At 43.3% G+C, this 25,387-nt stretch overlaps 1 protein-coding gene across 1 annotated transcript in view; it reads left to right on the top strand.

The window, feature by feature from the left end:
- MTMR10 (myotubularin related protein 10) overlaps positions 1–25,387 on the top strand; it is a 144,446-nt gene that overhangs the window by 82,923 nt on the left and 36,136 nt on the right. Inside the window, 4 exon segments of the mRNA XM_029575968.1 lie at positions 6,936–7,005; positions 12,930–13,000; positions 22,213–22,382; positions 24,460–24,630. Of these exon segments, the coding sequence (XP_029431828.1) occupies positions 6,936–7,005; positions 12,930–13,000; positions 22,213–22,382; positions 24,460–24,630 (482 nt within the window).

A 25,387-nucleotide genomic window follows, 5' to 3' on the forward strand; every position in this document is an offset into this window, starting at 1 on the left:
CGCCTCTTTTCAAAAAAGATACAGATGCACTGGAGAAGGTACAGAGAAGGGTGACCAAAATGATAAAGGGGATGGAACTGTTCCCTTATGAGGGAAGACTAAATAGGTTAGGGCTGTTCAGCTTGGAGAAGACACAGCTGAGAGGGGGATATGAGATGGGATATGATGGAGGTCTACAAAATCATGAGAGGACTAGAATAGGAAATTGTGAATCGGTTGCTTACTCTTTCAGATAATAGGACTAGGGGGCACTTCATGAAGTTAGCAAGTAGCACATTTAAAACAAATTGGCGAAAAATTTTTTTCACTCAATGCACAATTAAGTTCTGTATTTGTTGCCAGAGGATGTGGTTAAGACAGTTTAGCTGGGTTTAAAAAAGATTTGTACAAGTTCCTGGAAGAGAAGTTCATAAATTACTATTAGTCAAGTTGACTTAGGGAAAAGCCACTGCTTATTACCTGCATTAATAGCATGGAATCTTTTTAATGTTTGAGTACTTGCTAGGAACTTATATCCTGGATTGGCCATTGTTGGAAACAGGATGATGGACCCTCAGTCTGACCCAGAATAGCAGCTTCTTATGTCCATAACATTTTATTGAGCTCATTTCTATTGTTTTGTATAACAATCTACATTTTTTTTGCTTTGTTGATGAATTTATCCCTTTGGTACTGCAAGTGAAGCTTTTGAATTGTAAAATGCATAAAACCAAAAGCTTGGGCACCTTATACACCCATCTCCAAAGAGTTTAGGGCTCTTTTTCCATAACTGGGATGCCACCCCAACAAAAAGAATTGTCTTTTCCAACATTTATTTATTTTTTATTTAAATTCTGCTTTTCCAGATCCTTCAAAGCAGATTACATTCAGGTACTATAGGTATTTCTCCGTCTCCAAAGGGCTCACAATCTGTTTGTACCTGAGACAATAGAGGGTGAAGTAACTTACCCAAGGTTACAAGGAGTAGCAATGATTTGAACCCTGGCTTACCTGATTCACAGCCCACTGCTCAACCACTAGGCTGCTACTCCAATTACTGACTACCAATGACCTTTCTATACTGAGTTCCCTGTATGTACCCGGATCAGTCCAGACTGTGGGTTGAGCCTCCTTTCCAGTAGGTGGAGACAAACTAAAACTGAAAGGATAGCCTATATGAGGATAGAGACTATCCTGTAACCCTTCAGTATTTGTCGGTCTCCAGCAGGTGCAGCACGTCTCCCTTCAGTCTCCTGATCTAGGCTAGTCAGCCTTCTTTCTCTTCCTTCCTTCTGGGATCAAGCAAGTACTTATTCCTTAGGGATTTTGTAGTTGTTTTCTTCCTGTTAAAATAAAGTTAAAAAGTTTAGTCAGGAAGTTGTGGATTTTTTCTTCAGGAGACTGTTCAGTCTCCTGGCTCTTGCCGGACTCAGGGGGGCTTTGCCCCTTGTGCAATGCATAGCCTGTGTCTGTTACCGCTTCCTGGTGTGGGGACCGAGTCTGTCCAGGGCTCGTCTCCCCCCCCCCCCCCCCCCCCCCCCCCCCCCACCCCACTCCCACTCTCTGGCTGCCGAAGGGTCTTAATGTTAAGCTGCTGTGCTCAGTTTATTTACAAAAAAAAAAAGTGACACAGAAACAGGCTTAAGTTTAAAAGTGCTCCCAGTGCTTTTAATACTTACTTACAGCAACAGACCAATATTCTGTGACTTTCTCCCCCACCTGGGTTGAACCGGCAGCCAGACAGGCAGGAGTCAGCAGGTTTCCCCCCTGCTTCACTCCGGGCCTCCAGGCTGTCAATCAAACATTTTCTCTGCAGCCTTTTTTTTTTCTTCAGAGCGGTTCTCTCTTTGCCGTGGCAGGCAACCTGCCTCTTCTCTGCCAGCTCCTTCGTGTTTTTTTTTTGCAAGGGGACCTCTTCTCTGCCTCCCTGCCGGGTGGGGTAGGTCCCTCCTCGGCAGGGCTGGCAAATTTAGCCCAGGGATCAACTCCCCAGAGCTTGGCCAGGCCGGGAAAGCCCGGGAATGGTGGCCATTTTGGATTTTTTGTCTGCTCCATTTTCGGAGCTCCCTGGGGCTGGGGGGCTGATTTTTTTGCAGCTACCCCCCGATTTCAGCCCCCTGGCCCCCCAGGAAGGGTTTTCTGTGACCCTCTTGCCTCTCTGGGACTTCCAGGGCTCATTTTGTATCTGATTTTGCCGCCCTCCTGCGAAGATTTTATTTAGCTAGCCTGCAGGAGGAGGAGGAAGGTCGTTGTGTCCCCCCCCCCCCCCCCCGGCAAAAAAAAAAAAATTTCCTCGCTCCGCGCCGTTAATGGTTAGACCGGCTGCGGAGCCCCCGGGGTCCCTTGGGGCGCAGGTGGTCCCGGGAGTGCCCCTCCCCCAACCTCCCGGTGGATCTGGTACCCCAGGATCCTGCTGCTAATCCGGATGCGGAGAATACCCTTCCACCCCTTACGGGGTGGAGGGGTATTCCCGCCAGGACCGGGTCCATATCCAAGGATGTGGACCCGGTCCTGGCGGGAATCAGAGATCCGGCAATCGCCTTCCCCTCTCATCCCACACACAAGTTGTAGCGCCTGCGGGAATGGAACGCTCCCGAGTCGGGACTCTAGGCGGGCTGTGCATTAGATAAGCTCCCCCTCCCGGAGGTATGCTTAGATTAAAAAAAAAAAAAAAAAACCAAAAAAAAAAAACCAAAAGATAATCCCTCCGGGGACTACTTATGCGATCACAATACAGGAGGTTTTCCCGGCTTTTAAAGCCGCACAGGTCCGCAGGCTCATGTAATGCGCATTTTTGATGTCCTGGCGCTGGGGGTGCGTGCGCCTATTTGCAGCAGTCTCATGCTGCGGGCAGGTCTCAGGTGAATTCAAAGTTGCTCTGCACCCGGGACTCCCCATGGGCAGAGGCTGCGCTTACGACCTTCTCTACGTCCATGCAAAAGCGATGACTATAGCGAGGTCTGCCAAACGGCTCCTCTGGCTGCGCCATTGGTCTGCCGATCCGTCCTCCAAAGCCCGGTTGGGCACGTTGCTGTTCAAAGGTAAGCTGCTTCTTGGTAAGGGCCTTGAGAAACTATGGATTCCTTAGGGGAAAGTAAGGTCCATAGGCTTCCAAAGGACCGTCTGAAACCATCCCGTTCCTTTACACCCTCTTGTCCACGTTATCTGGGCCAGAGATGGTATACCCCATACGGGCAGGGTGACTCCTCAGGGGGTTTTTCCGTCTTGCTCGCAGTCTTGGTCGCAGCCTTCCCGTGGGTGCCATCCCTTTCGTGAGGGCCAGCCCACGCGCTCCATCCTTACGCCTGCCACACAATGAAGTTCACTTGACTCTTTCCTCTGTCCCCTTCCTAGGCGGTCGACTCTTCCTGTTTTTCGTGGCATGGGTCAATTTCATGTCAGACCAGTGGGTCCTCGACGTCCTCAGAGACGGGTACGCCTTCGCTTTGCTTGAGATTCTCGAGATCCTTTTTCTATTTCCCCGTGTGGTCGGTCCCAGTGGCAAGCGGTGGAGCAAACCCCTGCCTGGCCCCTGTGTCTGGGCGTGGTGGTCCCGGTTCCAGACAGCAAACTTGCCGCAGGCCAGTATTCTATTTACTTCTTCCCTAACAGGACGGGTCTTCGTCCGATCTTAGACCTCACAAGAGTCAACCGGGCCCTCAGGATCCCGCTTTCCACATGAAAACTCTGCGAGTGGTCCTCATGCCTCACTTGCTTTGACAGAGGCATGTTTCCATATTCTGATTCATCGCAGCTACCGTAGTCTCTTCGCATTCACATCCTCCACTGGGACTTCCAGTTCAGGGCGCTTCCCTTTGGTCTCACGATGGCACCTCACACCTTCACCAAAGTCGTGGTGGTGGCAGCAGCTCTCCACCAGAAAGGGATGCTTATTCACCCCTACCAGGACGTCTGGCTTGTCTGGGCCAAGGCGGAGGTTCTCGCCGGCAGGTGGTGGATCGCGTGTTACCTCTCCTCGCGTCTCTCGGGTGCATACTGAATTTCTCCAAGAGCTACCTTCAGCCCTCCCAGGAGTTAGGATTCCTGGGAGCCCACCTCGACAACCGGGTGGGCAAGGTCTTCTTGCCTCGCGTGCGGGCTCTCGAGTTGATCGGCCGGTTTCAGAGTCGGGTCTTGCTGCCTTCTCCAGCGGCCTGTGTCTGCCTGCGGGTCTCGGGCCCCTTGGCTTCTGCCATCAACCTTGTCCCTTGGGCTTTTGCTCATATGCTACCGTTCCAGAAAGCTTTGCTGTCCCATTGGCAGACAGTGTCGGAACAGTTTCACACAGTCCTCCCGTTTTTTGGGCCTTACCGTCGCCGACTTGTAGTGGTGGCTTTCCCTTCCTCATTTGCTACAGGGAAAGCTCTCTGAGTCCCTCAGTGGACGATAGTAACAATGGACGCCAGTCTCTCGGTCTGGGGTGCAGTCTGCCTCTCCCAGTATGCCCAGGGGATCTGACTGGCAGCTCAGTCTCGCTGGCACATCATTCGGTTGGAGGCTCGGGCGATGTTCCTAGCTCTTCTGGAGTTTCTCCCCCTTATCCGCGGCAAGGCGGTAGCGGGTCTTGTCCGACAGCTCCTCCACTGTGGCTTGTCAATCGCCAAGGAGGTGCCCGCAGTCCGCTGATGGCCCTGGGAACCAGCCGTCTCTTCGCCTGGGCAGAGCAACATCTACAGTGCCTGGCAGCCTCCCACATTGTGAGCAAGGGGAATGTTCAGGCCGATTTCCTCAGTCGTCCGTCGCTCGATTCTGGGAAGTGGGAACTCTGACGCAGCCATGAATCTCATCATCGACAGGTGGTCCCCCACCACCTGGGCCTCATGGCGACCCTTTGCAATTTCAAGGCAAATTGGTTCTTCTGCCGATGGAGGGAACACGGCTTGGAGGGTGTAGATGCTTTGGCTCTCCTTGGCCGGCGGACGTCCTTCTGTACGTGTCGTCCCCCCCCGTGGCCCCTGGTCGGGAAAGTTCTGAGAAGAATGGAACTCCACCGGGGTCCCGTGGTTCTGGTAGCACCAGAGTGGCCGCGCAGGCTGTGATTCGTGGATTTTCTCAACCTACCGCCGGACAGACCTCTACGGCTACACCATTTTCCTCGGCTCCTTCGTCAAGGACCTGTATTTTTCGACAAGGCCGATCGCTCCTGTCTAGCGGCCTGGTTTTTGAAAGATGACGCCTAAGGTGCAAGGGCTATTAGGAGGAGGTCATCTTCACCTTGTTGCGGGCCCGGAAACAGTCGACTTCCCTGGCGTATGCGCGTATCTGGAACGTGTTTGAAGCTGTTTGTGCGGAGTCGAGTATCTCAGCGCTGTCTGCCCCGATCTAGTTAGTCCTCTCTTCCCCAAGAAGATCTTCTCTCCTCTCAGCTCTCTCCTGGGTCAGGTAGAATGTCATCACTGAACAGGCCACCTGGATGTGATTGGTGCTTGAAGGGTGTCAAGCATCTACGTCCACCTTCTCGGCCGCTTGCCCATCGGGGAGTTTTAGTCTGATCCTTCAGGCCCTCTGTGCGGCTCTGTTCGAACCTCTCCGTCACGCTACCTTGAAAGCTTTTACGCTTAAGACTGTCTTTCTGGTCTCTATCTCTTCTGCTCTTCGGATCTCTGTGATCCACGCGCTGTCCTGTCGGGAACCTTTTGTTTTGCAATTTTCCGATTCCGGGGTATCCCTCGTGACGGGCCCTTCCTTCTTAGTGAAGGTTCTTCTAACCTCCATGTCAACCTGTCGGCGGAACTCCCTGCGTTTTCCCCTGTGACTGGGGACGATTTCCGTAAACTTGATACTATACGAGTTCTACTTCGCTATCTCCAGGTTACCCATGGCTTTCGGGTCTTGGTTCATCTTTTGTCCTCGGGGTACGCCGGCTTCTAAGACCACTATCGCGCAGTGGTTGAAGGAAGCAATCTCCTCGGCCTCTCTTCGTCTAGGACGGGCGGTTCCCGAGAGCCTTACGGCTCATTCACTGCGTTCTCAAACTACTTCCTGGGTGGATAGTCAATCGGTCTCTCCGCAGGAGATTTTCAGTGCCGCCACTTGGACGTCCTTGCATGCTTTTGCTCGACACTACCGTCTGGATGTGCAAGCTCCGCTTCTTGGTTCTTTTGGGCTACAAGTGCTTCGAGCAGGACTGTCTTGGTCTCACCTGGTTTAGGGAAGCTTTGGTACATCCCACAGTCTGGACTGATTCGGGTACGTACAGGGAAAGGAAAATTAGTTCTTACCTGTTAATTTTCGTTCCTGTAGTACCACAGATCAGTCCAGACGCCCTTCCCTGTTTGTCTTTTTTTCTGTCCTCTCGAAGCTTGTTTCTCTTGCAGATTTGTAGATTTCCACACATCTTTTTTTGTGCATGAATACTGAGCAAATACACCGGAAGCCGTGGCTGCCCAGCACCAAGTATATGCAAGAGTGGTTAGTCATACCATATCTATTACATTGTTCCTCATCTACTCCATTGAGCTTTATGGTTACTTGCTTGATCCTACTCTGGTTTTGTTATTTTCTGCTTTGACATTCGTTATACTGAAGGGTTACAGGATAGGCTCTATCCTCATATAGGATATCCTTTCAGTTTTAGTCTCTCCACCTGCTGGAAAGGAGGCTCAACCCACAGTCTGGGCTGATCCGTGGTACTACAGGAACGAAAATTAACAGGTAAGAACTAATTTTCCTTTCTTATGTTGAACTGTCATGTAGTTCTTCTGAATTTAAATTGCATTTGGAGACCAGCAGCTTCAGACTAATAGTGTAAACTGATCTTTGAAAACTGATCTGTTATGTGGTGGTTTTAAGAAGACACATTTATTAAATAGAGTGAGGGAACAATATTTTAAAATTGATCAGATGTCCTAAATTATGAGGAAAAGAGGGTGATGGTAACACAGTTCAGATAATTTCTATTATTACAAATAGTAACTGAAACCTGTACCTTAGAATTTCTATTGTATTTATTCTAGAACCATTTGAAGAAACTGAGGAAAAATGGTTGTCCTTCTTAGAAAATACCAGGTGGCTGGAGTATGTCAGGTTTGTGCATCATTTTTGTCTAAGACGGGTGTGCAAATGGGAAGGGGTGGGCACTGAAAGGGATGCACTGGTTGGCTGATCAAGGATGAAAAATGGCTGCATTTTCCACTCTTGGTACAGTGGAACAAGGGAGCATAGTGATGTCATTGTAAGCATGCCATGTCATGGCCACATGTCTCAGTGGACCTGGGAGAAGAACTGCTTCTGTTGTGGCATGTCCAAGAAAAGAGCCATTTCCTCTGTGGCGGGCTTAGACATGGGAGAAGCTGTGCAGTATTCCATAACCCAGGAAGAGCTGCCAAGCTCAGATCCCAGCCCGGGAGGAGATTCTACTGCCACACCCCTACCCAAGGAGAGAAATCGCAGCTGCTGTTCGCCCAGGAAAAAAAGGAGTAGTGAGCTAGGGGGAGGGAAATGGACAGACAGGGAGACGATGGAGAGGAGTTAGGGAGGGGAGAATAAAGGCAAACATTTAAATAAGCAAAAGAAAACATGGCAAAATAAAAAAAAAAAAAATAAAGGTAAAAATAAATATTGGGCAGGGTGGGATGGTGTTTTTCCTAGCTTCTAAAAATGTTGGCTGGCATATTTTTAAAAAAATGTTCCATCCTTTACAATTTGTCTGTGGTATATGGCTTTTCTATCTGGGTGTGGAGTGTATGTGTTTGTGTTTCTCTCTGATGTGGTGTGGTCTGTCTGCCTCTCCCTCTCCTGATGCATTTTGTCAATGTGATGTGTACTTCTGTGTGTGTGGAATCTCTGTGGGTATAGGGTATTTGTGCCTCTCCGTGCCTTTGTCTGGATGTGCACTGTCTGTATCTGTTTTTGTCTGTATCCGCTTGTGTGTGTGTGTGTGTGTGTGTGTGTGTGTGTGTACTGCTGCATTCAACAATTTGAAGAAGAACAAAATAGGGGCTCTGAGCCACTGATTAGCAGCATGGCTCCCTGCTGGCTTGGCAACTGGGTCAAGAGCAGACTAGCAAAAGAATTTGACACCAGGCCAGGAATCCAGGATTGTGTATGTGTATTATATGATTTAACCCAATTTGGGAGGCCCCAACCAACTGCATATGGGGGGGGGGGGGGCATGGCTCAAAACGTTTTCTCACCCTTTGTCTAAGGAATGAATGACATGGAGTTATTAAAGAAAATTGCATTAATTTATCTATAAAATGAACTTATTTATTTCATCCTCTGTAAAATCTTTCCATGTCACTCTTACTGGTCCAGCTCGAACCTATACACCACCGGTTAGTGGAACCGTTACAGTCTGAAAGATAAGGGGCTAGAAAACTATCATGGAGGCTTTAGCAGTTTCTCCATTTGCTCTTCAGCGTCACACTGTGTGGTGTGGTTGGAAGCATATGTGCTTGCCAGTAGGTGGTAAGAGCACCTACTTTTATCCTAGCTCTGGAATTTTGTCTGAAAGAGACTGAGTCTAAATTAATTTTAAAAATTAAGATTATAGTTGACTAGTTTTTGGGCCTTCAGGCCAGTTATTAAACTATTTAACACAATATGTTCCATGTAACTACTGGAGCTTTCTTAGTTTTACAGTCACAAAGTCTATTCTTGATTTAGCTGTTGAAAATGTTTAAATATGTATTTATTTATTTATATGCTTTTATATACCGAAGTTTGGCACATGCCTTCACTCTGGTTTACAGTTATAACAACAATTACATGAACAGGCAACCGGTTAACATGAATAACTATGGGAGAATGGTTTAGTAGTTGTACAGTTATGTTTTAGAGGGTTAACATGGTTTAGTAATTATAACAGTTATGTTTTAGAGGATTAACAGTGAATTAGAGTAACCGATTGATTGTTTTACCAGTAACAAACAAATGATTACAATGAGAACATCTGATTACAATGAAAACAACTGATTACAATGATAGATATATAGAGGAGGTAAAGAAAATGGGTAATATAGTGTTTACGATGAATATATTTGAGTAGGGCAAGATGACATTGATTTGTTTACCCTATTCCATCTTTGTAGGCTTGTCAGAAAAGCCAGGTTTTAAGTAGATTTTTGAATATTTGTGTTTTGTAGTCTTATGTTTTCTGGTAGGGTATTCCAGATCCATGGTCCGGCTATCGATACTGCTTTTTTCTCTTACTGTGGTAAGATTGGCGGCTAAGACTGAGGGGATAGCAAGCAGAGCTTTGTTTGTTGATTTTGTGTTACGTTGAGGATTTTGTGTTTGTATTATGGTGTTTAGGCGGTCACTTTCATTGTGTATTGATTTGTGAATTATGGATAGTACTTTGTATTCTATTCTTTTTTTCCACAGGTAGCCAGTGTAGTTCTTTAGTACAGGGGTGATGTGATCCGTTGTTTTTGTGGCCGGAGAGGATTCTAGCTGTGGCATTCTGTAATAATTGAAGTGGGTGTGTGGTTGTTTGGGCAGGCCTAACAGAAGTGAATTGCAATAATCAAAGCTTGTAAAGATCAGGGATTGTAGAGTGGTTCTGAATTCGGGTTGGTTTAGGTGTGGTTTGAGGCGTTTGAGAATTAATAGTTTGTAGAATCCTTCTTTGATTTTCATTGCGATGTGTTTGTTTGAAATTCAGTTCTGGATCGAGCCAAATTCCAAGATCTTTCACATTTTCTTTTAACTTGATGGAGGTGTTGTCAATTTGAATGGTGTGATTCGGGATGTCTCCTGAGTTTTTTTCTTTCTAGTAGAATACATTCCATTTATCATGTTAAGGCAGACTTTCATTTGATTTAGAAGGTTTTTTTATGTTGTTGAGGTATGTGGCTGATAGTTTCAGTGCATTTTCCATGATGTTTGTTACTGGGATGATTAATTGGATATCAACGGCGTACATGTATGTAATGCCGAGACTCGAGAGTAGTTGACATAATGGTAGGAGGTATATATTAAATAGTGTGGCTGATAGTGCAGATCCTTGTGGGACTCCGGTTTTCAGTGGAATGGTCTCTGAGGTGAAGTTGTTGATGTTTACCTGGAATGATCTGTTTAGGAGGAAGGAGGTGAACCAATCTAGTGTTTACCGGTTAGGCCAATTTCAGATAACCTGCAGATTAAGCTTTTATGATTGACTGTATCAAAGGCAGCAGATAGATCTAGAAGAATGAAGATGTATCGTTTGCCAATGTCGAAACCTTATTGTGTTTGATAGGTTGAGGAGTAAGGTTTCTGTGCTTCAATACTCTAAGTATTCCCTACAATAGAGTTCCCAAACTTTTCGAAAGAGGAGCAGACTTCTGATTATGTTTTGAATGAGTAAATATGCATCTGGCTGAGTTTCCACAAAAGCAAAATTAAATAATATATTCAGCAACTATTTTAAGCTCTTGCATACCTCATGTCCGTTTTCAAAGAGTGTAATATTCACTCCTTCCCCTCATTATGGGCAGATCAAGGAGGTACACCTAAGAAAATCAGCAAAAAATTGAAACACGGATAGTCAGTCGCATGCTGATGGGTTGGCCTCAAAGAGGAAGCTGGGCAGAACATCTCAACAGGGTGAACATGTTAGTTACATCAAAGATTTAATGGAAAAATTTACTGAAAAAAAATATTTTCCAAATAAGATTCTAGACTAAGGATAATAGTGGAAAAAGTTGTGCATTGTTGGACTGTGTGAATGAGAATGCCACATGTACGGAGGGAGGCAGAAACAAGAATAGCTGACCTGGAGCTTTCTCTTACTCTGTGACCACCAACGTTTTAAAAAAAAAAAAAAAAAAAGGAAAAATCCTCTGGATTAGTGTTGAAAAAAACTTGATGACTAGAAAACAGGTCAAGAAGATACAATATTAGTGATATTAGTTACCGAGAAAGTCAAAGGCAGAAAAGCTGTTAAATTATTCTCAAAATGGCTGCCCAGTCTTTTGGCTATCGCGTGTACCAAAAGAGTTATCGAGATCAACCGTGCTTTCCCGTCTTTGCCACCAGCCCAGGACAAAAGGTAAACGTTCAAGGGCTGTAATTATTAAATTACACAACCTTGATAGTGAAAGGAAAATCCTTAATGCAGTACGGGAGGCTAGTGATCTCTTCTTCCAAGGGAACCAGATCATGATTTTCCGGACTTCTCGGACCTGCAAAAGAAGCACTCAGAATTTGCTGGATTTAAGGGGAGAAAAGCTACTAAATGTCACCATTCATCACACAATGCTTTACCCGGCCAGCCTCAGAGTTTTCACAGACTGTAAAACCATGGTGTTTGACTCGGTGAAAACTGTGCAGAAGTTCCTAACAGCGTGAAGGAGGGAGAGAGAATTGTTTGCGTAGGGAAGGTTTGGGGTGGGGGGGGGGGAACTTATGTCTGACTCTCTCGGTGATTTTTGAAATGCTGGGGAAGGGGGAAGTAGGGGCAGAATTCCCAAGGGTGTAGAGTGTGATAGATAAGCAGCACTAATCTTTCTCAAAAGTTAGCAACCCTGCCACACCCTCAGCAACCTTTGCCCCCTGCCTCCCCCATTTTTCTAATTTCTGCCCACCTAGAAAAGTAAGAAGCAGGAGGGTGAAGGAAATGGGGTATTTGTGTGTGGTTTGCACCCTTTCACATCCTCATGCACATTTGTTCCCTCTCTACTTTCCCTTTCCCATCCTTTCCCCCTCCTTGCAACATGCCATAGTTATGGTACTAGCAAGCAAAGCAACCCCTTCTGGAGACCCTAATCCAGGGAGAGAAACTCTGACTTGGTATCAGGGGTTATAATCAAGATTTATGCATTCTGTTCCTCCAAACCTTTCATCCTTATGGGACGATATCCATGCCCCCTCCCACACAGCTTGAAAGAGATGGTACTATGGTTGGGAGCTCCAGAAACCATCATCCTTGCCTGACTTCTTTTGGTAGTCCTGCAGAACCCATGGCTTAATACCAATAGTACCCTTCCTCCCTGTCACCTGCACTACCCTCCACAGTGATCAGAAACTCCTTATGGCTGTGCTACAGCCCCTCTCCCTAAATTCCAGCTGCACAAGCGGTTCTAACTCCAGCAATGCCTGATTCAGCTAGTCAGTTAGTGGCCTTGCACGGCATGCCCTGTCAATGCCACTCTGACGTGCCACCACTTGAATTTCTGAATTCAAGTATCAGCTGGTGGCTGTGGTAGAATGCAGACCAGTTCAAACTCCTGCTTTTGCTATTGGGGGCTGGATGAAACTTAGCCAAGGGCTGTATCCAGCCCTTGGTCCATGGTGTGGGGACCCTGCCCTACACTAATGCAAAGCTTTAGCTCCTATTACATATGGCTAAAAGTTTAACATTTCTTTAAAAAGAGGTTCATGCCCCTAAAGGCTGCAGATAAGTGTGATTTTCAGGATAACAAAACCTGTAAACTAACCATAAACTAGCATAGTCTCATGCAAATAAATGCTATGAATATTCACTGTGAATATTCTGTAAACCTGGTCTCCCTTGAGGGCTGACATTTGAGACCTCTGAATATTAGTGGACTAGATTGTGAGAGGAGTTTTATATCAAAACTTTATATCAAAACTATTTCCTAGCCCTACTTTTGTGGAACTGTTTAGTTCCTATATGGATCATATGTTTGACAAATTTTCAGGAAGAGAGCATTGAGGGTGCATGGCTACAAGTTTTTAAAAGTGAAATCTGTTGTGATAAAGAATTTGGCAAGGAAGAACTGAGTGAAATGGTTACTTTAACGGATTATATAGTGCAAATTTAAGCATAGATTTGGCATGCTTTTAATCATTTTAGTAGATTTGGTAATTAAAGCAGAAGAAATAACTGGTACCCTACTTTCCTGCCTCTGATTATAGAAGTGTTTTGTTAGGACAAGCATGGATTATGTAATGGTGTGGGTTCTATTTTCAAAAGAATTTCAGCCCTTCTGCACCTATAGCAAAACTTTTCTGGGAAAAAAAATATTCAAGTGCCCTTGGATTTGTTCATTTACTTTCTCTAGGATGTTCCTCAGACATTCGACTGAACTGGTCTATATGCTTGACATTAAGCATCTATCGGTAATCTTGCAAGGTAATTCATTTTATTATTCAAAATCCCAATTTTGTCATGTTTGATAAGGCTGTATATTGTTAAGCATTATGGTCAGATAAATTTCATTTATCTTCTGTGTCCTTTAATTCTTACATATTGGTCTTATAAGAGACATGTCACCTTATAAAGTCTTCTGTACTAAGCACAGTGTCATCTTTTACATTTTTTAATAATGTTGCTGGACAGTCACATGTACTAAGTGTACTAAGCACAGTGTTTTATTTACCTTGATGTTTTAATATATTTTTAAATGAAATATTTATTCATTTTTAATCTCATACAAGCATCAATTTGCCAAAAAATACTTATAAAAGAAAATTGTAATAGAAATACAAGCAAAGAAATTAATGTTCCAATGATTATATATCCAAAGGAGAAAAAAAAAGGGGGGGGGGGGAACCAATGAAACCCAAGGGAAAGCATTTATTTATTTATTTAGACATTTTATATGCCGTCGTTTCATTATATAGATCACAATGGTTTACCAAGTGACATTCATAATTATGACTGAACAAATAATGATTGGTTACAGATGTAGTATTCCTGTACATGTATTGTTATCTTTGATATCTATCTTGTAAATTTTATGTACATATTAATTATATCTCTTGCTGGATTTATTTTCATGTTTCAATTACTACCTTTTGTCCTCCTGTCCTTGTGGTTCTCCAATTCATACATGTTTTTGAATAGCCATATTTTTAGTTCGCATTTTAAACTTTCTAACAGATAAAATACGTAATGTCTCAGGCAAAGAATTCCATAGCTTTGGGCCTGCTACAGAAAACACACAATCTCTTATTTGCGTTTAGATGTGTGTTTTTTATTGGTGGAATAGTCAATAATCCTTTATTTTGTGATCTTAAAGTTTGCTGGGGTGTGTGAGGTTGTAGTGTCACTCTTAACAAGCTGGGGTTATTGTAATGAATGATGTTGAACATTATCATTATAATAAATTCTGGATTGTACTGGTAACCAGAGCAGTGAGATTAGCGAGGGTGTAATGTGGTCATATTTCTTGGATCCTAGTAGAAGTCTTGCTGCAGCATTTTGTAATAGTTGTAGCAGTTTTAATTGACATGCTGGAAGTCCTAGTAGTAAGGAAAACATTAAAAGGAAATCTATGCCAAGAGGAGGAAGCCCAATTAAATTGAACTATGTCAAACCAAGATGACCCTCTTCCAAACTTACCCCTAGATTTACCAAAATGCTATATTTATAGCAGAAATAACATCCATGATAAAGGGATGTGGCTTAGAGTAATTTCCCTGCTCCTGCATCGCATAGGTAATTTCCTCAAGGTGCGATAAATTTCACACTTGTGCTAATTTTCGCTTCGCGTGGTGGATTAATCCACCACAGAGGCGATATAGCAAAAAGGGTTTTATCGCACATGCCATAAGAGAGAGAGAGAGACCCATATGTCACCTTAATATTTATACCACTGTAAGAGGGAGCATTTTTAACTCTGAGTGGAGAGGTGGGGTGGTTAGGGGAGTGATTTTAAATACACAGTAGGAGGAATGAACAGCAAAGTTGACATCACTGAAGATTTTCTCTCTGTCCTCTATTTTATGTGATGTGCTGATAAAATGGCATCTTGTGACTTCATCCAGTTATGAATATCCGTGGTAATTGTCATTAAATAGGAAATGGATTTCTCCAACATAGTTAAAACAGATTCGATGTTTTGTCTATACAAGGCCTAACTACCAGGGCAGCAGTCACAACAGGAGTTCCAGGGGAAGAAGCAACACTAGGAGAAAATTCTACTCCAGTGAGATCTCAGCACTGGCATCTAGCCACTCCCTAGGCTACAGTGGCAGCAAAGCTAGCTCCCGAGGGAACTAATGGGCTCAACTAGCAGAGCTCAGGTGTCAGACACTGACCATGGGAGGTCCCCGGTTAAGTAGAGGGAATTTCCCGGACCTTCCCTTTGCATTTCACCATACTTCAACAAAGAAAAGAAAACCGCACAATCTGAGCTCCTCATCCTCACTTCAAGATGTCATCTTGGTTCCCATAAGGGCATTATTTAAAGAACTCTATTTTAGTTGTAGCCTGTTCTTTATTTGCCCTTTGTCTATGAATTTCTTTACAGGTGTGACTGTCCAGCGACATTATTAAAAAATGTAAAAGATGACATATCTCTGATAATAACTTGAATAATTAACTTATCCCTTACCAATGGTTCACTACTACCTAGCCTTAAACAAACTGCCATTCACCCAATTTTGAAAAAAAACTTAGACCCTGTAATTATAACAAACTACCGACTAATCTCATCTCTCCCTTTCATTACAAAATTAATAGAATCTATCATTCTTAAACAACTGACAGAATACTTGAATGATAGTTTGCTGGTAGATCAATATCAGTTCGGCTTCTGCAAAAATGAGCACTGAGACTTTATTAATTTCTTCAATTGATACAGTCATTCATGGTTTTGTCCAGGGTACAAAGTATATTCTAGTCCTTCTAGACATTACAGCAGAATTTGATACATTACATCCCAGTTCATTAGCCCTTGTTAATTGTAACTGCTTCTCTTCATCACGTTATTTATGTTTTTTGGTTGTATTATCTGCACCCCTGTTTTCTGTAAACCGACATGATGTGAACGAGTTCATGAATGCCGGTATAAAAAAACCTTAAATAAATAAATAAATTATCTACTATTACATCGATTACGTACCCTTGGTATTGAGGGCAATGTTCTGAAATGGTTCATCTCACACATCTCTGAAAGAACCTTCCAAGTTAGAATTGGATCTTCTCGTTCCTCATGGTTCAATATCTCTGTTGGTGTACCTCAAAGATTAGCACTGTTCTCTACACTCAACATACCTGGTCCCGCTGTGTAAGTTGCTTGCTGGCTTAGGTGTAAATTATAGTGTGTATGCAGATGACATTCAGTTTTTCTTTCCCTATCAACACTCTTGGACATTTACATTGAACTTGCTTGAAATATACCTAAACTCCATTTTTTGGCTCTCCCATAATAAACTACAATTAAACATAAAAAAGACAAATACTAATTCTCTCCTCTTTGAAAAGCAGCAATTCTAATTTCCCAAAATCCTTAGATTTATAGGACAGGATATCTTCATTAAACAGGCCTGTAATCTTGGTATCATCATCGATTGCTCTCTATCAATGAAATCTCATTTAAGTAACCTGGTGAAAAATTATTTTTTCAAACTTCGTATGTTAAAATATTTAAAACCATTATTTAGCGCCACAAGAATTTCAAACAGTTTTACAAACTCTGGTTTTATCTGGAATAGATTACTGTAACAGAACACTTATTGGTCTACCTAACAACTCATTAAGATCTTTACAGATAGTACAAAATTCTGCAGCTCGTTTACATGTACAAAAATTTGTGAATGTATTACGCCTACACTGGCAGCCTTGCATTGGCTACCTGTTCAGTACCAAATCTAATACCAAATACTTACAATTATACTTCAATCTCTACAAAATGACTTCAATTTATGGTCTAATACCATTCTTTGAATTTACAAGCCTACTCGTCCCTTAGATCAGAGAACAAGAACCTCCTTGAGGTACCAGTGATTAAGGTCACAAGGTTAGGAATAACCTTCTCTGTGGCTGCCCCGGTTTCTATGGAATTCTCTTCCTGAAAAATTACGTATGATTGCATGTGGCAAAACTTTTGACGAATCTATAAAAACCTATCTCTTTAAAAAGGCATTTGATAGCAATTAAAGACAGATATTAATTGTATTTCTCAATTTTCTTTATTTTAGCTCTGTTTTTTCTGAGTTCGTTTTTGTTTTTAAACATTTGTATGATTGTTTAATGTAATCTGCTGCGAATGAAGGATGTATGCAGAATAGGAAAATTGTTTCTTACCTGCTAATTTTGTTCCAGAAGTACCACAGATGAGTCCAGACAAGTGGGTTTTGTATCCCTACCAGCAGATAGAGGCAGAGAATAAAAACTTTGAGGCAGTGCCACCTGCAGTCCCTCAGGATTGACCTGGACCCAAGCCAAACTAGAGTGAAACACAACTAAATCCTGTCCTCCCAGGACGAATGTCAAACCAAGGGTTGGAATCCCCTGAACTAGATCCCAGAACAATCCCACAAAATAATTAAAACCTGGAAGTTCTGTTTAGGTTGTGAATATACATATAATGAAAATCCTCAGATTTCATTCATGCAATCTAACAGTTTTTTGGTCTTTCATAAATAAGGGGCTCGGTCTCTGGACTGATCTGTGGTACTTCAGGAATGAAAATTAGCAGGTAAGAACCAATTTTCCTTTCCGCTTCGTACCCCAGATCAATCCAGACAAGTGGGATGTACCAAAGCACCCCTACTCTGGGCGGGAATGCGAAAGACCCGCTCTCATCACACTGCTGCCAAACTCTTTTCCTCCAGCGCCTGAACATCCAACCGGTAATATCGAGAGCAAGTATGTAATGAAGACCACGTTGCCCCCCCAACAGATTTCCTGTGGTGACGTCAATTTATACTCATCCCAAGAGGCCGCCTACACCCTAGTAGAGTGCGCTTGCAAACCCCCTCTTGCAGAGATAGGCCAAAACAATAGCTTCCTTTTACCAATGAGCAATAGAGTCCTTAGAAATCCACATGTCCCTTCATTGGCCTGCCTAACAATACAAATAGATGATCCGATCATTGGAAACTGATGGTGTCCTTGAGATACTGCAACAGTACTCAGAACACCCAACAAACAAAGCTTCCTTGCCTCTGGCTTCTCAGATGACCAATTCAGAAATGTGGAAAGTTCCACCTCCTGAATAAGGAGAAACAAGGAAACCATCTTGAGCCAAAATGAGGGTGTGCTGTGTGCAGAGACACCCTGTCATCCGTATTTCTCAGAAACAGCTCTCTACATGACAAAACCTGCAGCTCTGAAATCCATCTAGCGGAGGAAAACACCACCAGAAAAAAAACCTTCAGGTAAGATCCTTCAGCAATCTCTTCTGTAAAGGCTCGAACAGAAGTCCACATAATACTTGGACTAAGTTCAAAAGGACACAACCTGCGCACCTACAGCCGCAAACTCTAAACCCCCTTCAAGAACTGTATCACATCCGGATGCAACGTCAAAGGCTTGCACAATGCTGCCAGTCGCACCAAAGGGAATGGAAGCTAAAGGCCCAAAAATATGAGGGATTTCCACGTGCTTAGCTTAGCATGTGGTTAGGTGTAGGCTTAGCTTCCACACCCGGCAAAGCCATAGACATGGACGGTCTCCTGGCCCGAAGCAAAGTGACAATGGCCACCCAGGTAACCTTTTAACCTTAAACATCTCTACTCAAAAGCCAAGCCTTGAGACAAAAGCGATCTACCCAATCCGAGAAGATAGGCCCAGGGGCCCGTCATCTGCGAGATGAATCAGATCTGTGAACCACAGACAAGGTGGCCACTCTCATGCTCAACTACCAATCTCCAGATCCAGCCCCTTCTCCAAATTGTGACAATACTGCCAACAGGAGAGACTGAATCTGGATTCCCCCTGCAGTGGTAAAAGCAGTTGATATTTCTCCAATAACAGATACCAAACAGGACAGCAGTGCCCACTGGAGAGCCTGCAGGTGGGCAAATGCCCATGGCAACAAATCTAGTGGAGATGCCATAGAACCCAACACCTGTAAATAATCCCATGCCTTGTAATTGGCAGCCTCAAGAAACACCCTAGCTGACCTTGGATCTTTGCGATTCTCTCCAGTCTGAGAGAAAAATTCCACCCAACTGGATACTGAACCTGTGCCCCCAGATAGTCCAACATCCAGGTCAGCACCAGATAATTCTTGGCCCAAATTATCACCCTTCTGAGTTAGTAACACCTCCATCACTTGACAACATTCCCCTTTGGACTTTACTCGATTGAGCCAGGCATCCAGATAAGGATGGAAACGCTGTCCCAGGACCATAAACATCAAAAATGTCTGGTGTTCAGTAGCTCATTGAGCTCGGATATTGCTTTTTTGCATTGGCTTGTAAACATGTTTTTGACACTCTGTATGGGCTATGTTCAAAATGTGTTTCTTTCTTTATTATGCTGTAAGCCAAAAAAAACTGAAAACTTCTTTTCAATAAATAGTTATAATAAAAAAAAAAACTTCTGGGAATTTGGACGAAAAGGGAACTGCAGGTATGCTTCTGTCAGATCCAGGACCATTAGAAATTCTCCTCCTTTTCGAACCACTACAATAACCATCTCCGGAAACGCGGCACCCACAGCGCCAACATGGATCCCCTTTCCAGAGCAGGAACCAAGACAATAGCATTCAGATCTTGCAAGTGAGGTAAAGTATACTGTATCGCCTTCGCTTGGATTGGGATATGCAATGGGACACCAAGAAAGCATCCCATAACGGACAAGAAAATTCTATCGCCTCAAGAACCCACTGGTCCGACGTGATCCTTGGAAATGCGATACAATATCCCTCCTACTGTTTCAACCAAAGAATGGACATGCCTGACTTCATTGCGAAGTCTTACCTCCTCTGGTCCTCGGACTGGCACCATCCCTGGAAATCGAGTGGGAACCCCGAAAGGACTGTTACTGACCTGAGGCCTGCTTTTGCCCTGCGCCTGAGGCCAACTTGCCAGACCTAAAAACACCACATTTCCATAATCCTGGCACTCGGTGGAAAGGTCTTCTTGAGTCGTCTCGTCCTCTGGCAATCTATTCCCCTTGGAATTCCTGAGGGTTTTCAAAAACTGGTCCAGGTCTACACAAAACAGCCGCTTCCCCTTAACAGGAAGATTACACAGCTGCGACTTAGACCACACATCCGCCATCTTGCCCTTGAAGGAAAAGATTACCAAGATGCGCTTAAGACCACAATCTGCCGACCAAGTACACAAACCACAGGAGTCATGGTTGCCGCCACAGGGGAAATCATATTCGGTGGGCTGACATCTGCAACAATCATACAGGGCATCTGCCCCATAGGTCACACCAGCTTCATACCTAGTCGCATCAGGCTAGCACAAACAGCAGCTCAAAGACTCAAGGCCAAAACGTCAGCCTCTTCAAACGGATTTTCAACTTCCAATTCTGGACATCCCACAGTGCTGTTGACCCTGGCACCAGAATGGTCATCCTCTTGGTCATTGCTGGCACTGCCACAGCCACCTTTGGAAACTTCCAGTGTTCCAAGATCTCTCTCTTGCGGCAAGGGGTACCGCTTCGTCATGGCCCTAGCCACCTGTAGGCCGGCCTCAGGAGAATCCCACTCGTGGTCAGTGAGCTTCTTCACTTTCTTCGGCAAAGAAAAAAAATACCTTAGATGGGCCCCATAAACCATCCACAGGGTGCACCCCTTCCTTGCCAAAGTTCTCATGCGTGACTCAGGTCCCCAGTTCCCCTAGTACAAGGGAATAATAAGTAGTAGCTCGTTCTTAGTGACCTCATCTGCATCAGGACCATCACCAGCTGATACTCCCACAGGATCAGCGCCCGGGTAGTTTTGTGGACCATCTCGTGGGCCTTCCTGGAGACAGATACCCTTGAGGACCGTCACCATTGGAAACATCCGAAGTATCCAAATCCGTATCAGTCAGGTGCCCAGACCAGAGTCTAAGGAACCCCCCAGATTGTGCTTGCGTGTCCACTTTAGGGCTTCTTAGCTGAGCAATGGGACTTCTGCGAGGCTGCTCATTTTTTTGTCGCTTTCTTCTGTGCCCTATATGCCTTATGGAGCAAAAGGACAAAGTTTGAGAGAAAACTTCTCAGACTCACTGGACTCCTTGCCCACTGTGTCCCTCTGGCTCCCCCATGTCCTCCCCGGAGTGTAAATTCACCAGAAGCGAGGGGAGAGTCTAACTCCCAAGCTACTGCTCCACATGCAGTCAAAATGTCCACCATCACCTGCAACCTCTTCGGGGCCTCTTGAATGGGATCCAACAGCCGGGTACAGTTCTTGTTAACTGTGCCTCCTGCGGAGGTCCTTTCCTCTCCGGAGGCATAGACAGTACACAACAAGGCCTTATTGAGGCACGATTGAAGCAAACTACAGGCCCTGCACACTTTCCCATGCGCTCCGTCACCGCTCCTCCCAGCATTGTCTCGGACCCCCAGTGCTGCCGCCGAGTCTGTCAGACCTGTCACCCAACTACCATGATCACCAGTGAGAGCAAAGCTTCCAGAGCAAACCTGGCTGCTTTTTTTTTTTTTTTTTAAGGAGCAGCAACGAACAAAAGGAAAAGTAACAAAAAGAATACTTCCCTACTTCTCTCTGTTCCTGGCTGATAGCTGAAGATGAGAGGACCTCAGAAGGAGTGAGGGAATCAGGGCCCCTGGCCTCTCCTCCCTTTGGAAGACTAGGGCCAAGGCAGATCAGGGATTACCAATCCCAGGCTTTCCCTGCTCTACCTGAGGGATGGCTCATGAAGGAACCTAACATTTTAGGGAGCATCTTCTTTCTTCTCTTCTTCCAAGATTTTAAGAAACCTTTTTTTTTTTTTTTTTTTTTTTTTAACTCCAGACTGCAGGTTTGTACCTCTACCATCTGCTGGAGACAGAGAAATACTGAGAGACTGCAGGTGGCACTCTTAGTTACGTAACAGTGCCTCGAAGTTTTTATTCTCTGCCTCCATCTGCTGTTAGGGATGCAAAACCCATTTGTCTGGGCTGATCTGGTGTATGAACAGGAGATAAGAACTTTTAAATAAATAAATATGATCTGCTGATAATAGCCCAGTATTTGAGATAGTATCATCTTCAATACATTATGAAGCAATTCTTCTTAAGTATTACACCAGCAGGAACTTAGAAAAGCAGACAGCTTAAAAAAATTAAACTTATTCCAATCACAGTACTCCAACCTCTATGGCCTGACCCTGGGGTTTCTTTTTTCCTTTATGGGACAGGAGGCTCTTATAGGAGTCAAACATATTTTGAACTGTTGAAATTATGAAGAAAACCAGGCTGGGGGTTTTTTTTCCCCTTTTAAACAGCTTTGAATTTACCCTTAATTTTGTTTCCCTCTGTTCAGAGATGTATGATTTTCTTCTTTTAGGAAAACTGCAGCTATAAATAGATACAATTTATTTCACTTAACTAACATGGCAAATATGAAAGTCATGGGAGGCACAATTATGCAGGGCTAGGACCTGTGAATTACAGGTGCACTTTGAAATGTTTTTAAATTCTGTTTTAATAGTGTTTAATTTTATCCACAGAAGAGGAAGGAAGGGATCTTAGTTGTATTGTAGCCTCGCTCATTCAAGTAATGCAGGATCCATATTTTCGCACCATCACTGGATTTCAGAGCCTGATACAGAAAGAATGGGTCATGGCAGGACATCCTTTTCTGGATAGATGTAACCACCTAAAGAGGTCCGACAAAGAAGTAAGCAGTAAACACTCAGTGAGCCGAACAGCATATGACTTGCTACTATGCATAATATACCTCCCTTTTTGTATGCCACAGTTAAAAAGAGTTTTTGAAAAAAAATGTCTATATCTGACCTAATAAAGGCAGATATCTTGGATCATGTGGAGAGGGTGGTTCTAATGCATTTAAACCCAAAATTCAGTGGTTTGATTTCTAAATCCAATGTTAGAGCAGCTTGAGGCTGTTGTAATAGCTTGAGGCAGTAGAAAATGGAGCTACTTGAGAGACTGAAATCAAACAGATCTTGTGTACATCTAGCCATAGATTTTAGTTTCAGCAGGACTGTTCTGTAGTACCTCCTATGACATTGTCCTGCTTGACACATTTTTCAACATACTTTGAACAGAAGTTGATTGTATTGAAATCTTGAGCCACACAATACAGTTTCTAATTTAGAGGCATTTAGGTTTCAAATATCCTGTATTCTGAATATAGACATTGGATAAACCAAAAAGGATTGTTTTTCCTGTATGTGCTTGATGTGACATTATTTCCATCTGTACCATTTGCTGTATATTAATTTATAGAGATGTGAGTAAACTACCAAAAAGGCTTTCTAGAGCACAGGAAGGACTGAATTTCGGTTTATACAATATTTTAAAAGGAGAGGCTTCTTCTACCCATATTTGGAAATGTGTTTAGAAGTGATTCTATTTTCATAATGCTGGTTTAAATTTAATTTTAGAAACATATTGTTAGAAAACAAAAGGAGATAGCTGCCAGCTGGATGAACTTAGGTATACAAGACTCAAAGAATTTGGCATTTAAATCATAAATTCTGAATCTTAATTAAGCAAATGTGTACCTCATGTAGCAAGCAATAACAATCACTAGTTCTAAATAGAAAAGTTAGGCTTGCTAGTTCACTGAAAAAGTTCCCTAATCGTTGAGCAGCTGCTGTATAGGAAAGAATGTGATATTATTGTGTCATAGTATGCAAATCCTGTGCTTTTTAAATTTTGAACTGGCTTCCTGCTCCTAAGCAGAACTCTTAAGTCCTTTTTCAGTGAGTTTAAATTTGAATTTATAATGAATTGATGAGCTACAATTGTGACTTTGCCATATTTACGCAAAAGTTTATAACCAGATACCATAGACTGCCATGTCACAGATACATATTTGTTAACTGCAGTTTTCTACAGACAGTGAAATAACTGGTAGTGGATTTAGAAAGATGATATTCTATCAGTTAAATTCAGCCTACTTTCATAATACTTTGACAGAAATGTAAATGTAGGAGTCTTCTGCTTCTCTGTGAAGACTGGGTAATACTGTAATTTGTAATTTTGTTAGTAATGCTACTTGTCTACCTAGATCCATAATAAGCTCAGAGCAGTCACTTCTGCACATCTCTGTGATATTTATAAAGCTTGTGGTATAATGAAAGAACATCACTAAAATCTAGCCACACATGCTATCTTTATGACAAAGTTAAACTCAGTATCTACAATTCATATCCTAAAAGGAAATAGCATTGAATCTTTCTCAAATCAAAGTTGCAAGGAAAGACTTGAAGCAGCATTTGTAGACGGCTGGACCAGACAGACTGCTGAAATACTCTTATAGATATAAACTGCAATTATATAATCTCTTTATACTCATTAGAGAGGAAAGATACTTACTATGAGTGAACATGTTACTGTCCCTGTCAGGGATGCCTTTCTACCTCTATCAGGGTGACCTAACCTGGCCTGACTGGGTCTCATTAGAAAGCAACTCAGGCAAGGCCTACCAAAGATTAGAGAAACCAGAACTCAACCCATTAACTTTATTACTTGTTTTTCTTTAAGGAGGCACATCAGTCTGCTAAAATGAATTTTTTTTCATCTTGGAGATGTTCCATCCATTTTAGACTGCCAGCATTAATCACTAGTTTGCAAACATTAATTAAAACAATGAACAGAATGAATATATTATTAACCTTTAATATACTGTATTTATAGGCTTTCAAAATCCTCTTCATGTACTATCCTAAATTTATTTTTTTTTAATTGAAAAAAATGTAAAGCCTTATCTCATTTTCTCTTATTAGTCTCCTTTGTTTATACTGTTCCTGGATTCTGTTTGGCAACTGCTAGAGCAATACCCTGCAGCTTTCCAGTTCACAGAAACCTACCTGACAGTTTTGAGTGACAGTTCACGGATCTCTTTATTTGGCACTTTTCTTTTCAACTCTCCACACCAACGAGTAAAGCAGAGCACAGTGAGTATAAAGCTTTCCATAGATGTTCTTTTTATGTAGCATAGTAGGTTAGCTCAGCAGTGTGTTAGTGAATACAGTATAGGTACAGATGTTTGACGGAAAAATGTGGAGCATAAAATTATTTATTATGGAAATCATTGAAGTGGTCACTTACAGCACAAAAATATTCAGGCCGATACAGTAAAAGTCGCGGGAGAGCGGGCGAGCGCCCAGGCCACTCTCCTGTGCGCGCGATTCAGTATTCAAATGAGGGCCCGTGGTAAAAAGAGGCGCTAGGGACACTAGTGCGTCCCTAGCACCTCTTTTTTGACGGGAGCGGCGGCTGTCAGCGAGTTTGACAGCCGCCGCTCAATTTTGCCGGCATCTGTTCTCAAACCTGCTGACAACCACGGGTTCAGAAACCGGATGCTGGCAAAATTGAGCGTCCGGTTTTCAAGCCGCGGGCTGATTTAAAAAAAAATTTTTTTTTTTTTAATTTTTAATTATTTTTTACTTTTGGAACCTCCGCCTTAATATCGCCATGACATTAAGTTGGAGGGTGTACAGAAAAGCAGTTTTTTACTGCTTTTCTGTACACTTTCCCGGTGCCGGCAGAAATTAACACCTACCTTTGGGTAGGCCCTAATTTAGTAAAATGTGTGGCTTGGCCGCACATTTTACTTACTGAATCGCGCGGGAATAACTAATAGGGTCAACAACATGCATTTGCATGTTGCGGGCGTTATTAGTTTCCGGGGGGTTGGCCACGCGTTTGACG

This window comes from Rhinatrema bivittatum, chromosome 13 (genome assembly GCF_901001135.1).
Source record: "Rhinatrema bivittatum chromosome 13, aRhiBiv1.1, whole genome shotgun sequence".
NCBI lineage: Eukaryota > Metazoa > Chordata > Amphibia > Gymnophiona > Rhinatrematidae > Rhinatrema > Rhinatrema bivittatum.